The sequence below is a fragment of the Grammomys surdaster genome, unplaced genomic scaffold (assembly GCF_004785775.1).
Source record: "Grammomys surdaster isolate TR1022 unplaced genomic scaffold, NIH_TR_1.0 126271, whole genome shotgun sequence".
NCBI classification, from domain to species: domain Eukaryota; kingdom Metazoa; phylum Chordata; class Mammalia; order Rodentia; family Muridae; genus Grammomys; species Grammomys surdaster.
The window spans coordinates 4,410,970-4,427,097 of NW_021621071.1; the positions used below are offsets into that span (position 1 = coordinate 4,410,970).

Sequence of the window (16,128 nt, forward strand, 5' to 3'; positions counted from 1 at the left end):
CTCTCTCTCTCTCTCTCTCTCTCTCTCTCTCTCTCTCTCTCTCTCTCCCAGCATGAGTCACAAGAGTTGTTCCAGTCATTGGTTGACCATACCCTCAATTTCTGCTCCATCTTTAACCCTGAACATTTTATAAGCAGATCAAATTGTGGGTCTAAGATTTGGTGGTTGGATTGCTGTCCCCATTCCTCCATTGGAAGTCTTTCCTAGTTTCAGGAGGTGGCCATTTTAAGTTCCATATTCTGTATTGATAGAAGCCGTGCCTAGGGTCACGCTCATAGATTCCCAGGAGTTTCCACTGTTCCAGGTTTCTAGCTCATTCCAGAGATGCCCACTCCCCACTCATTACAGTTCTTTCTCCCAGTTCTCTCTCCCTCTGTCTTCTCCACACTTGATCCCTCCTGTTCCCCCCTTACCCATTCTCCCACCAAATTCTACTCCTCCATCTATCCTATATGTCTATTTTGTTTCCTGTTTTTGAGATTAAAGCATCCTCCCTTAGGTCCTCTCTGTTACTTAGTTTCTTTGAGTCTATGTATTGTAACATGGTTATCTCGTTTTTATGGCTATTATCCACTTATGAGTACATACCAGGTTTGTTTTTCAGGATGATATTTTCTAATTCCATTAATTTGCTTTCAAATTTCATGATGTCATTTTTAAAATATCTGAGTAATAGTCCACTGTGTAAATGTATCACATTTTTTATCCATTCCTTAGTTGAGGGACATCTATGTTGTTTCCAGTTTCTGGTTATTACAAAAATAGCTGCTATGTACATAGTTGAGTAAGTGTCCTTGACAATGGTGGAGCATCTTTTGCGTATATGCCCAGGAGTTATATGGCTGCTTCTTGAGGTAGAACTATTCCCAATTTTGTGAGAAACTTGACAAATTGATTCCCAAAGTGGTTGTACAATTTGCACTCTTACCAGCAATGTATGAGTGTTCTCTTTGCTCCACATCCTAACCAGCATGAGTTGTCACGTTAGATTTTTGTTTTAGCCATTTTGAAAGGTATAAGATGGAATTTCAAATTAGTTTTGATTTGTATTTCCCTCAAGACCAAGTCTGTTGAACATTCCTTTAAGTGCTTCTCAGCCATTATAGATTCTTTTGTTTAGCTCTGTACCCCATTTCAATTGGGTTATTTGGTTTATTGGTATCTAATCAAGTCCAAGTGGACCAAAGACATCAGCAGAAATCTAAATACACTAAATCTGATAGAAGAGAAAGTAGGGAATACCCTTGAATGCATGGGTATAGGAGGCTACTTCCTAAACAGACAACTGAAGGCTCAGGTACTAAAAATTAATAAATAGGACCTTGTGAAACTGAAAAACTATATAAGGCAAAGGACACTGGACAAAATTGCAGCCTACAGAATGAGATAAGTTCTTTACCAACCCTATATCTGACTGAGGGCTGATATCTAAAATATAATCTGAAGTTTTTATAACTGGTCTTTTTTTGTAATACAAAGACTCCAACCTTGATTTTTACCTTTCTTTCTTTGCATGTGTGTGGGGGGGGGTGTGTGGGGGGCGGGGTGTGTTTGATCAGCAGAACAACCCCTAAGTCTAGGACCTTGCTTCTTTATCCTTTGAAATTTGCTTTCTCCTTCCAGCTATAGCAGAAACCTATCATCCTGAAAAAAAAAAATCTAGACACAAGAAGCCAACCTTACCATTTCTAACACTAGTCTAAAGAAATATACAGTGGCTTTTCTCTGGCTTTTTTCAGTTTTCATCTTCTGCCACGTCTCTCTCAATATTCTTTATAAAATGACTTGAAATTCACAAAGCCCTTGAATGAATGACCTTGGGTAACCTGAAATCCCCATTCCTTACTGATACTCAATGAAGCAGCATGCAAGCTTCATGGGATTAGAGCCACATACAGTTGCGGGGTGAGCACATTACAGAAATGAAATACTCTTTTATAGCTCCATTTATACTAATTGAAATGTTTCCTATTCTTAATTATAACTGTTAGTAGAAATTAGCATGTCTGAGCTATTGTAAAAGTCATCCAAATCGTGCTTTTCTCAATACACTGACGAACTCTACTTGACAGCAATAGCAGCAGCAGTACCTCACACGGCGAATATCTGCAAGGACTCACCATGATCTGGCCCGATGCTTCATAAGCCAGTGACTACCAGTCTTTCACAGAGACAGCACAGAAAGGATCAGAAGAATGAAGCCCAAGCCAACAGTTGCCCCTTCTAAGGCATTGCAGCACAATGGTAAAGACAAAGGCTGTGTGCAGCAGAAAGATTGAAAGTAGCAATCTAATCATCAGTACCAACAATCCAATATGATGCCCGAAGTTCAGGGAGGTAAGTAAGCCTCCCTTGAACAGCATTAATTGGGCAGTCACACTATTGAATAACTAGCTACCTATTTTGATCAATTCATGTTTTTTCCTTCAGTTTTATCATTTAGACGGCAAATCAGAAAGGAGCAGCTAATAGGCAGAAGTATATATGAAATACAGAAAATAGGATGTCTTAAGTATTTGGTTTTTAATGAGAAAAAAGAAAAAGGAAAAAAAATACACGTTCAAGCAGTGATGAATCTGTCAAACACTTATGTGAAAGACACTTTTCTTCCATCAGCCAAATGCACAAATTAATAATTTACCAGGAAGTAGTAAAGGCATTTATCAAAAAAAAAGTCAATATAACTATCTCTTCCTACTTTGCACATTTTCTTTCCAAGGTCATAAAAGAAAGCCATTTTAACATCATCCCTGGACAAGAACAAAGCAGAGACAAGGCTCAGACAGAGTCAAGTATGTTCAGTGCAGAAATCCTTTTGATGATTTGTAGCAGATGAACAGTAGACCCTTCAGAGACAGATGGGAACTAGCTTTAAATTTTATAACATTACCTACAAAGTGAGTAGTTGCTTCTTTGGCCATTCATATACCTGTGTTTAAGGCCAAATGAGAAACTGGGTTTTTCCACACATAAATGTGTGAATGCAAAATTAATTTCAGAAACTATGAATTTTTATCCCATTTCCTATTATGCACTATGAAGTAAGATCAGAAGGAATTTTTTTTTAGTCCTCCAATTTAGTTAGCTAATTTGAGGGCAGATTTTTCTATTTTATTCTTAAATACTATCAAAGAATAAAAACTTTTCTATGGCTCCTACTGAAATACTTAATTCCCTTTTATGTCAAGAAGTTCTTTCTGATATTAACTGAGATGTCTTCCTGCAATTTGGGGCCATTTATCTTACTTTGACCTTGATGTTGACAGAAAAGTGGTGAACAGGCTAGCTATAATGACCATTTATATGTTAGCGCCAATTATGGAGTCACCTCTTAGCCCTGTAGCCTCCAGGGGATTCATATGTACATTCTTAGCTTGTCCTGACAGACTCTATCTTTAAATGCTTCTAAATCAATCTCCTCCTTCCTCTCATCTTTTATGCCTCTCTCTCTCTCTCTCTCTCTCTCTCTCTCTCTCTCTCTCTCTCTCTCTCTCTTCCTCCCTTTCTCCCCTCTCTCCTTCCCTCCCTCACTTCCTCCCTCCCTTCTTTTTTTTCACCCTTTTCTTGCCCTCTCTCCTCTCTTTTCTCTTTCTCCTTTGGTTAATTCTTTTTTAGTCATTAAGCTTGTTTATGTTTTAATGAGAAGACCATAACCACTGATCATTATTTCCAGATTTTATAACCCTTGCTTTCTTTGTCTGTCAACATGTTTCGTACCTTAAAATATTAGTGTTTGATTCATACAAAATATTCCTTACCTACTGTGTCTGAAAAGATTGTAAAGTCAATTGTGTTTCCTAACACAGCAATATCACAATACAAAAGTATTCTAGTAGAATAAGGTGCTGAGTTATAATTGAGATGTGAATATCCACTCTGACACCTAGAAGTCTGAATATATCACTAAATTCTCCAGGCGTCTGCTTACTCCTATATGACTTAGAGGTAATGCCATTTACCTTAATGGATGAGAGATTAAAGAAGATATTGGGTGGTTCCTGGCAGTTCCTCAAAGAACAACCGATGCTATCATTAGCTATTATTGAACTCTGTGTAACTAAAAGTCCAACTGTTTTACAGAAAGGATCCCAGTTGCTACAGTCAATCAATGTACACAGCAGTTACTCAACACCATTGATGAATGTGCTAAAGAAGTCAAAATAGTGATTCCTTTGATAAGGTCATGTATAGAAATATTAGTTGACTACAAACAAAGAAATTAAAGCCCAGTGGGAGAATCAGTTTGGAAAAGTCAGAGCTGGAAAGATCTGTCCAGTAGAAGGATGACTGTGTGTGAGGCAGAAGAGTGAAGAGGAAAAAAAAAAAGAAGAGATAACCTGACAGACAGGTCCCAGCACAGTCAAACCACACAAGACAGACACATCAGAGAAGAGAACAGCTGGCAAAGTCAACATTCCCTACCCCTTGGAAACTCACATATTGTTGTGCCTGAACTCCTTAAGGGGCTTCAGTTTTCTCAATTCCAGTAAACATAAATCATCTTTACCTTTGAAACACCATAATAATATTTGTACTCTTTATGGGGCAAGCTATATAACACTAAGTGGCCTGAAATTTTCTGCATAGCCCAGGTTGGTCTTCAAATTTTAGAAATTTTTCTCTTAGCTTCCACACAGTGCTGAGATTGCAGACATTTGCCACTGGCTTCTCTGACAACTTCTTTAGTTTAGCTCAAGAAATGCATATCCAGAGACTACTGTATAATTATATATATATATATATACATATATATATATATATATATATATATATATATATATATATATATATGTGTGTGTGTGTGTGTGTATGATACATATATATATTCAAGACATATATGTCTCACTTTATGAAATTTATATTCAAATGGGTGAGACACACATACAATACTAGACAAATGTGTAATGAGCTAGAAAGTGACCTCCATAGTGGGGAAGGACAAGTGGATTAAAGTAAAGAGATAGAAAGAAATAAGTATGAGAGCATTGCTTTGGTGAGGTCTCTTTTAGAAAGTGAAGTGTGAATAAAGTTTCCCAGGAAAGCAATCTGGACACTGTTGGGAAAAACAATATTATCTATAGAAGGAATAAACAGACCAAAGGTCTAGTGTGGGTGAAGTTTGATAGAGAACAAACATCAATGGGAAGACAGACATGAGAATTCAGAGGCAGAAGCAAAGAGTTATTGCAGAACTCTGTGGGGCTCAGTATAGAGTGAATGGGGAGGGGAAGGACATTGTGTGCTACTGTAACACCGTCTACAGTCTTTATAGAATTTTCAGCGAAGAAGTAGTACAATCTGACATGGTTCTAGAAAGCTCTCTCTGTGTGTTCCATCAAAGGATACATCTGTCTACATCTGGCAGTGATCCAGACAAGTATGTCACAGGGATGATACTGAGAAGTCATAAATTTTGGAAAGAGTTAGTATCAGAAGTGGGACTTCAGACAATTGGGATTTGAGGGTTGAAAGTGACCTAAGAACTTGAAGTTGCTACATTTAGAAATTGTTCACACCACAACTCATTTTAAGATACAGTTGTCTATAGACTATTTTGTAGATGCAATCCCAGAACTGAAGCTTACATTTATCTGACATATTGTCTTAGCCATTTGCTAGAAGCATGACTCTTAGTGGTCATGGAACTAAACCTCAATGTTCACCACACGTAAAAATGCATGCATCCCAAAGTTACCATTAGGAATAAATGGTGTGATGCATGTGAGGCAGTTTACAAAAGTTTTCTGTACATAGTAGCTCACTAAAGAACATGCATGATCCCCCATTACACTAATGCTAATTAGAGCCATTAGCTTAATATCTTGGGCTTTGTGTCAACTATTTGATTACATTTTAAAAAGAAGACATAGTTTTACTCCAACAGAAGGCATCCTGGTTACATGTTCTCTCTGGGTGTTCACCATAACTTGACTGAGATGGCATAGTGGGTGAGGCTCTTAGGTATCAAAGAATGATGCACAAAAAAATGCCTGGTTTGTCTTCTTTATGTCAAAGGATGTCAGAACCATAAAAATATCCTGTCAAAGCTAGTTGTAGAATATATCAGCAAAATATCACAAATTGAATTTCTATTATCACTTCCCTTTCAAAAAGTGGGGTCACCAGTCTATGGCAGATTTTCTCTACTGGACAAATCCTATGTAATATCTGTTTAATCTTCAAAATAAACCAACTCATATAAGAGTTTCTGAAACACTGTTCGTGCTTTTAAAAGGTCCTATTTAAAATGCTGAAGTCATTGCCTAATTTGTTCTTCTCTTGGAGCTTGCAGCAGTTCCTTCCACCTTGGCATCATATGTAAATTTAATGAGCATTCACTCACTTTCATCATCCAGGTCATTGGGTCATTGATTCTTATTTCCCTGTGTGCTTTTAGAGCAAAGATGCTGTCCCAATCCATCTTTCACAGCCTTTCTTGTCTGTGGAGAGCATCTTGCTGCTTTTTGTTACATTTTTCAATAAATGCTTATTCATTTTTCCAATTATAAACTAACTTGTTTCTTCATTAGATCTCTATTTTTAATTATACAGTAGCTATCATGCTTTTTCTGCTATAAAAGAGAATTTTAGGAAGTTATCTTTAATACTAGCTTTGGGACTACTCAGCATGAACATCTCTCAGTAATTCTTTAAAGAATTTCAATTTTGCAACTCAACTTCACAAAAATCAGTATCAGATCTCCTATTTCTAACCTCCTTTCTCTATAAATCTCTACTCTCCTGTTATCTATTTTTCTGCAAATTATTTATAGTGAAATAAAATTATAATTCAAGAGGAATAAAAACATAGGTAGAAATAATTAGGTCATTATTAAAGAAATAGTTGTAAGTAATGGTAAGGCAGTGAATCAGAAATGCAATGAAGGGTTGGCTATGGGCTAAGGTGAGTATTGATTAGAAACAGATCATCAGGGACAGAACCACAGAATGGGCAACTGATTGCTTTGTTTTTAACTAAACACTAAGTAAAATAACTACAAAATGTCTACCGCTTATATTTCCTGTCTCTATTCTAAATTGTACAGGTCAAGCATATCAATTCCATGGCTGCTATATCCATATGGTTGTTTTATCTTAGAAAATTATTTAAACTGTGACATATCTTCTTTAAACACTTCTTTGGATCTTCTTGGCCTGCAGCACTCACTATAAACTCGTGACAGGAGAGCTTTGCTAGTTCATACCCAGCTTGCCCAGCTGGAAGTCTACTACCCAAATCCTTCATCCTTGTGTGACCACATGTAGGTCCTTCATGTTCCCAGCAATTTCCATGGTGTCCCATTTCTGAGCCTTCTTTACAGAAAATGCTTCACACCAAATCTACCACAGCAGAGGACACCCTCTAGCCTACACTGGTCACTTAGGCTGTTATTTCCTCATAGATGTGAGATCAGTCAAACTCTGTCACCTAGTTGAATTAAAACAGAGCTCTTTGGAGAGACAGATAAAGCTTCTATTTGGAAATAAGGAATTTTCTTTAAGTATATTGAGATCACAATATTGATGATCTGATTATTTTAACCTAGTCTGATGCCACCAATCTAAAACATTAAGTGGGTAGGGATAGAGCTAAGAAACTGAAGAAAGGTTGGTTTCTCATGGCATGGTTCAAATTTCTCACTTCACCATTCATACAGTTATTACTGTACCTCAGATTTATCAATGAATTTAGTGAACAATTTTTCCTGTTGTTTGTGCTCTTACACTTAGGCTTCTTTATTTAAAATGAAAAGATTTACATGCTACTGGATTCATTTATTTCTATGACTTTTCTCATTATGTCATATTATTATATCCACAAGACTCTGTAGAAAGTGCCTAGCACAAAGGCAGGGGCTTGTCTGCTCATGTTGGAAAGATTACAACAGCCAAGCTTTCTAATCAAATATAATGATGAGGAATGCTGGTCACTAAACCTGATTTTCTTAGAAACATCCCTCAATTGACTATCATTGTGTGCTTCTCTTTAAACTTAAAATGATAATAGTAAAAACCTACATACAATGAGCATAAGAATTAAAATATTAGGTTATAAAACATTGTCACATTTTCTAGCATAGACTGAACAGTCAGTGAACATTAACCATCATTATTTATTTATATCTAATCATTACTGTAACCACTCAGCTATCCTAGAATAGAAAGGTTTAGTCATTCTACTTATAGGTTAAGTGGATCACTGAATATTACATATATATATAATATATGTATGGATATATGTATATACATACACACATATATATATACACATATATACACACACATATATACACACTATATATGTATGTATACATATATATTGTATATACATATAAACTATAGGGAATACACACACACACACACACACAGAGTCATGTTCCCCATAATTTCCACGATGTTCCATTTCTGAGTCACCTTTACAGAATGAGTTTCCTGCCAACTCCACCACAGCAGATAAGCTCCTAGCCTACATGTAGCGTGTGTGTGTGTGTGTGTGTGTGTGTGTGTGTGTATCTGTGAGTTTTAAGAGCTTGATTAAAGACAACTTGGAGAAGTAAACTAAGATACTGATCATACAGCAAGGTTTGATGCTGAGATCAGCAATGTGAGGTCCCTGATACTTCAGCCTAAGGTTCCAATCTTCGTTTTCTACATTCACATTTAAAGATTACTTTTTAGATATGGCAGCAAGTAACTGAACTACTCTTTTTCCCAGGTCTTTGGAAACATAAGTTGGTGATGATAAAGAAGTAAAGAAGGAAGAGGAAGAATGCTTATCATGTAAGCATGATGAACAAATGAGAAGAAACGGACCCTGAATGAGTCTGAGCCAGGTCCTCTTCATATGTTATGACTGTGTTGCTTGGTTTTCTTGTGAGAGAGTGGAACTGGAGATGTCTCTGACTCCTTTGCCTATTCTTGGGACCCTTTTCCTCTTCCTGTGTTGCCTCATCCAGTCTTGATATGAGTGTTTGTGCCTAGTTTTACAGTAACTTTGTCCAGTTTATATCACTGGAAGGTCTGTTCTTTTATGAAGAGAAACAAAGGAGGAATGGATCTCAGGAAGAAGGAAGGTGTATGTGAGGGTATACTGGGAGAACTGGAGACAGGGCAAATTTTGGTTAGGATATAATATATTGAGAGAATAATTTAAAAAAAAAAGAATAAGATAAGACCTGAATAGTTCTGTTAATGAACTATGCCTAATTGGCATTTGTAGAATACTCTTGCCAACATCAATGTACACACAGAGGACCAAATAATACCAATGTCTAGGTCATAAAAGAAGACTCTACAAATATAAGAGTTGAATCATCTAGAGTATATTCAATTTATATATCAGAAGTGAGAAATAAAAAGCATACACCTTTCTGGCCAAGTACTCAGAAATTTAAAACTTACTCTCAATAACTGATGTTAGTTAAAAATTAAACAGAAAATTATAAAGTACAAGTGAATGTAATGAAAATCTCAGTATAAGTACTATACTTTTAAAGACATGCCTGGAAATAAATCTATAAGAAAAGATTATAGAAAAAATATTTAAAATTAAAATTGGTAAATTGTGTTAAAGCTCCTAGCTTGTATCTTAAGAAATTATAAAAAGTTAAGGACGGATTAGAAAATAAAGTTTAAGTATTCAGAAAAAGAAACAATCATTACAGAGTTAATCTATAAAAGAGGAAACAAGAGAAAAAGTTAATAGTTATCAACACGTTCTTTCAGAAAATAAAAATGCTTATAATTTTTTAGTTACACAACTAGGCAAAAAGGAATAACACAATTGAAAAACTTCTGGAATGGGCTACATTGTTTGAGATCCTGTAGCAATTAAATAAGTAAGAAATGGCTAAGTAGAATCTGTGTCAATAAGTTAAACATCTTTGATAATATAGAACCAATCCTTGAAACAGAAACAGTGTATCAAATCCCACTCAAGCTTAAATTAAAAACTTAGAGCATACATACTTTAAAAAGGAAAGTAAGTTCTCAATTTTCATGATTGTCATGAAGCAAATTCAAAGTCTATGTTGCTATCCAGGGAAACTATTAAACATTTTAAAAGTTTTGGAAATGCACAAATTGTTAGAAAATCAAAAACAGAGAATAAGCTACCATTTCCCATTTCAAGATGTGCTCATAAACATTATAAAAAAAAAAAGGCAGCAACAAGAGAGATAATTACCAACTGAGATCACCAAGGGCAAAGAACACCAATATACCCATTGAACACTGGTACAGAATATCTAGATTTGGGTTTCGAAAGTTTTTGAACAGTAGGTTACAAGAAAAATAATGGCTGAGTACTCTTTGTCAGCCATTCATTGAAGGCTGAAAAATTGAAAGTCAATCAATTAAACCTGAGACATAAATAGACTATGCATAAAGAAAATAGAGAGCTATCATGATATATGAAAAGAGTTTGATTGAATCTTCATCCCATTCTGATTAAAACTGAGTACTTTAGGAAGACAACACAACACAATAAAGGAATACAATACAATAACCTATAAAACTTTAGAAATGCCCAGTGACAGGCACAAGTGATCTTCCTATAAGTTATTAATGATGGAGGCCTGCTGAAAATAAGCTACAGCTCCTGTTCAGCCATGGATGCGACAGCTATGTTTACTTCTTTACCGTCATCCTCTGGTTTGGGGAATGCTGTGAAAGAGGGAGAGAAAGAATATAGGAGCCAGAAGATGACAACGAGAGATGTGAAATTTTGTCCTTTAGACATCACATGCTGTCACACAGATGAACTCAGAGCCAACTGTACATGACTGCACAAGATCTGCACAAAATCAAGCCAATACAGACTCCCAACATGTACTGCAATAGGACTACCAAGACTTTCCTTCTGGCTGAGGAGGTCTTGACAACTGATGGCCAACAGTGAAGAGAAAGTTCCTTTTCTTTATGACTGTAGTTGCTGCTAGGTTTTTCATGGTGCAGTGGATGATGCTATCCCTTAGTACAGATAAATTTAAAATTTTACACATAAATAAATATACAAATAGGAGGCATGATTTAAAAAGGAAGATAGCATCCGGAGTTCTTTATAGTAACTGGGCAGGGCAGGTGATGGATAGAAATGATCAGGATACATTGTATTCATATATGAAAATTTCAAAAACAAATAAAAATGATTATAGAAAGGCTAGAACAGGCAGATTTTTTCATTATCCAATAGAGCATTCATAGTAAAAAAAAAAAAGTTACAGCTACTTTAATGTTGAAGTCTAAAAAACCAATACAAATCTAACTTTAAAAGATGTATGTGTGCATGTGTCTGTGTGTGTTTTCATGCATGTATATCCATGTAACACACGCATCCAGTGCCTTCAATGACCAAAATAGAATGTTGGATAGCCTGGAAATAGAGTTACAGATAGTTGTGAGCCAGCATGTGAGTGCTAGGAATCCAAACCTGATCCCTCTGAGAGTAATCAGTATCCTTAACCTCTGAGCTATCTCTTCAGCTCCACAAAGTTCATTCTATAGAGACAACAAAAACTCAGGAACAAAAAAATTTAAAATACCATGCCTGATAGCTCACAATGTGAAATAGTCAGGATCAACATGCAAAATGGTTTGAAAGATTGCTATCAACTACACAGCTGAGTGGGCAGGATGAGGACCTGACAGAACTGAATAGAAGAACACTCCCTCTCTTACAGCAGTACAGTTAAGATGTCAGTTTCCTCAAGTGGTCTATCAATACAATCCTAACAATCCCAGTGTAAGAATTGTAGGAACTAACAGACCCGTTTCTGTGCAAATCCAAAAGGTCATGGATGAATGAAGAACTTTGAAAGAAAGCCAACTAAAGAACTAACATGGTCTTGCTTCACGGTTTAATCATGAGACAACAGCAGTTAAGACTGCAGGATGCCACCTGAGTATTCATCCCATGTCCAGTCACCAAAGGTAGATGCTGATGTGGAAGTCAGGAAGTGCATGCTGATAAGAGCCTGATATAGATGTCTCCTCAGAGGTCTGCAAGAGTCTGACATATTCAGAAGCAGATGCTCACAACTAGACATTGAACTGATCATGGGGTTCCCAATGGAGGAGTTAGAGTGAATACCATTGGTACTGAAAGGGTTTGTGGCCCCATGAGGATAGCAACAATACCAACCAACCACAGGTCCCAGGGTCTATACAACCAACCTGGGAGCACTTAGGGAGGGACCCATGGCTTCAGCTGTATACATAAGAGCGGAGGGCCCTGCTGGGCATAGGTGGAAGAAGAGATCCTTGGCCTCATGAAGGCTGGACGCCCCAGGGGGTGGGAATTTGAGGGTGGGGAGGTGGGAGTGGGGGGGGTAAGTAGGGGTACATCTGCAGAGAAGCAGGAGGGGTGAGGGGATAGGGAGTTCCTGGGTGGGTGGGGGATGGGGTAAGGGGACAACATATGAAATGTAAATAAAACATCCAATAAAAAAAAAAAGACTGCAGGATGCCAAAGCCAAATAGATACACAGGCAAGTGTAACAGAATAAGTCCAGAAATTAGACCACATGTATATTATTCATTGTTTCTCAGCACTGCAATGGCAACTCAAGGAAGAAAGAACAGACTTTGTTGACTAGGTATTTCTTCTTAATTCACGTTCTCTCTGGTAATGTAAAGAAAATTTAACACAATTTACAAAGCTAGGGAAACTCATGCAACTTACCAAAGTCTAGAAACAGGGAAAGGTACAAGACACTACAAAACTCTGTGTTATATAGCAGAATGGAGATAGGGAATGTGGACTCTGCAGCTAGCAGATGCCCAAGGTCGTGCAGAGCCTGAGGCAGTAATATTTCCAGGAACCAAACCCAGAAACAGCTCATTTCTCTTGTGAAGTAAATCAACAAATTGTTTGCCTACCTATAAATTGTCAATATGTATCTATCTTGAGATAAATATGATGAGGAAGAGAAGGAAAATTAAGCAATATATTCTGCTTCTATAAGACTGACAGAAACGCAAACTAAGTCATTGTAGGATTATCAGTGTGGACAAGGTGGGACTTAGAATGGCCTTGAGAAGATTTTTATTGTAATGTATGTATTCTTTATTTTTTGCCATGGTATTCTCTGGTCTATATTTGTTAGCAGCCATCAAACTGTACCTTTTTCAACACATTCAATTTATTGTAAAATTGTACCTCAAATATCAGAGGAAAGGCTACATTTTTAATGTTGTCTGAAACTTAATGCTATAGAACTAGAAAAACGTTCATCAGAAATTCTCTCCATGGTAGTCATGAGACCACAACAGAGGTGGCTGGTGTTTCATAATGGGAAACTCCTATGCCTTTCTGCCAAAATGTAGCATGTAGCATGAAAGTCTCCTTATACTCATATTTACTACTGTTCCTGTTCTTAGCCCTCTTAAATCATCTTGAAACATTCTAACTCTATCGAAAAAAGATTAACTGTTCCATATAAAGTTACACTGATAATAGATTTGATCAAAATAATATTTTCATGTTTTATTCATGTGAAAGTAAAATTAGTATTTAGAAATAGCCTTTTAGAATGAGGAGTGAGAAAAAATAGCTACATATATCACTATCACATTGGAATGTCTTAATAAAATATTTCCTAGGTTATATTTAAAACATTACTACCATTAAATAAGTTAAATATATAGTAAACTAAACCTAGCAAAAACCAATCTCATATAAAATCAATAATAATAATAAATACATCATAAGCCTATACTTGATATTATTCCTCAAAATATCCAAAACACTCCACTTGATCAAATACAATGGAATTTTTTAATTAACAAAACATCTTTATATACTATTGCCTACATCATTAACTAGTAAATATTTAGAGAATCATTACTGAGCACAAAACGATGTCTTTACATTAGCTTAATCAGTATACCAAGGACTTCTGGTAAATTATTTTTATCTCTAATACTCACAAATGAATATATTTCACAGACAAAATAATTTTAGTAATTTTTAATGCTTATGACATTACTGAATCAATAATATCTATATAAAAGTTCCAAAATGTAATTAAATTCACACTAAAAATAACATGAGTCTTACCCTCATTTTTACCAGTAAGTGACTAGTGAATACCAAGGCTAACAGATACATCCTCATGTAAAATTAAAACATGGGATAGAGATTTAAGGATAACTCCTAATCCTAGTAGCAATAAAAAAAAAATCAGTTAAATCACACTCATTCAAAAACCTTTTAATTTGTATTTACTTTGCCATATCATCCAAAAAAACATGCTTAGTTCCCCAAGACTTTGTTAAAATTTATTTATAAGATGTAGGTGTTCTGGAATTACCGAGACCCCTTTCCATAAGTCAATCAAGTATTTGAGGGAGCACTGGCATAAAGAATTTGTCACAAGTTAGGCCAACGTTCTTAATGCTAGAAACTGACATTGACATAAAGTCATTTGTACAGCAATTTCAAATGAAGTTCCCAAATATTTATTCATTAATACTTTTAATATATCCATGCAATATTTGGCAAACACTCATTTTTATTTCACTCATTCATAAAGCACGTCTGTTCATAAGATGACATGAACCTAATAACTCCTTTCATCCTTACAACCCATTCTCATTCACTTGAAAGGATAGAAAAATATAAGACTTCCAGCATGAACTACATCATCTCTCCCAACAGTGAAAAATCTCGTTAGCATGTGGTTCTTAGCTCTCCCACCTTTTTGTATGCGATCCAGTCAAACACTTTGTCAATATCTGTTGCCCGTAGCACTTCCTGTGATACTGGATGGGAACTGGCCAACCCGTCAAGCAGCATCACCTCATGCAGAACATCTGTCAGAAACCTCTGCTTTTCCTGTAAATACAGTAGATTGGGTAATATTATAGGTGATTCATGGTCAGGGCAAGATGTATCAGACAACATGAACAGCATGTGTGTCACTTAACTGAGGGTGCTCATCAGTCTTACGTGGTGAGGCTCAGATCTGAGGGAAACTCAGTCAATAAAACAACCCCTTAGGATAGTATAAAATAAAGACAGTTGATTTAAGCATAACATGAAACAAAATCAATAGGCTACTGTAAGCCCTAAGTAATAAGAACAGCAGGCTGCTTTATCAGTGCATAAAGCAAGAATGAAGAGTGGTCACAAAGAGCAAGGATTACATGAAAGTTTGTTCATGTCTTTTGCAGGGTGTAAACAGAAATTCCAGTCTCTAATAACATTTTCTGACCGACTCAATGCAAGAATCCTATCATTTCAAACCACTAGACGTAGTCTCATTAGAACAGGTTAATCTGTCTCTCTCCATGCTCCTACATCCCACCACACAAATCATTTTAAACAAAAAGGGATGGGGTGGAGAACCATAATGAACATAGCAGAAGTCATCGCTTTCCTCAGACCATGGTGTGTGCAGATATACATACAAATTTATATTAAAGGCCATAATGCTAACATCACATAGCCTTAATAATCTATCACTCTGAAGTATTGAAAACAACTAGAATCGTGAACCCTCTATTCACTACATTTCTCTAATAAAAGCAGACTTGTTATATTAAAAATGAGCTGTATAGAAAGGTGCATTTTTGGTTTCAGAAATCCTGCTTTAAAGAAATGGCTTGGATTCTGTTGACAAAAATGCCGCCAGCTATTAGGCCTTCTGGCCACCTGGCTTCATGGATGGAGGAAGAGACAGAAAAATAAGTTGCAAAAGATAACAAGCCTAAATAACCCCCTAGATAGCTAAAGACTGAGTAGTATCATTACTGAGATTAAAGACTGCAATGCTTAAATTGCTCTACCTGATATTGAACTCAGTCCGAGAGTCTGTTCATTTTGAGAAATCAGATAAACACTGTATTATTTTGGATTGAGTTGTAATTTGAAGCTGAGAGTACACCAATCCCAGGACTTAAAGAAATGGAAACAAAGGAACGTGCTGTAGGAAAGAAAGTTAACTAAGCATATACATGTACATTCAACAATTGCTTATCAACAACACATGCATAATGATCAACATGAACATTTAACGAACAGTCCTTGATTTGAGAGACATAAAATAAACAGATTTTAAAAGTGAAATCTAAACTCAATTTCAACAAAGAAATGTTAATGTTAAAGGAAGTATCAATTATATATGA

The 16,128-nt window shown here is 36.0% G+C and overlaps 1 protein-coding gene across 1 annotated transcript in view; it reads right to left on the reverse strand.

Annotated features, from left to right (window-relative positions):
- The window catches only part of Trhde (thyrotropin releasing hormone degrading enzyme), a 371,444-nt gene that overhangs the window by 131,583 nt on the left and 223,733 nt on the right, over positions 1-16,128 (reverse strand). Inside the window, exon 6 of the mRNA XM_028759101.1 lies at positions 14,699-14,836. Within this exon, the coding sequence (XP_028614934.1) occupies positions 14,699-14,836 (138 nt within the window). The remainder of the gene's footprint in view (positions 1-14,698; positions 14,837-16,128) is intronic.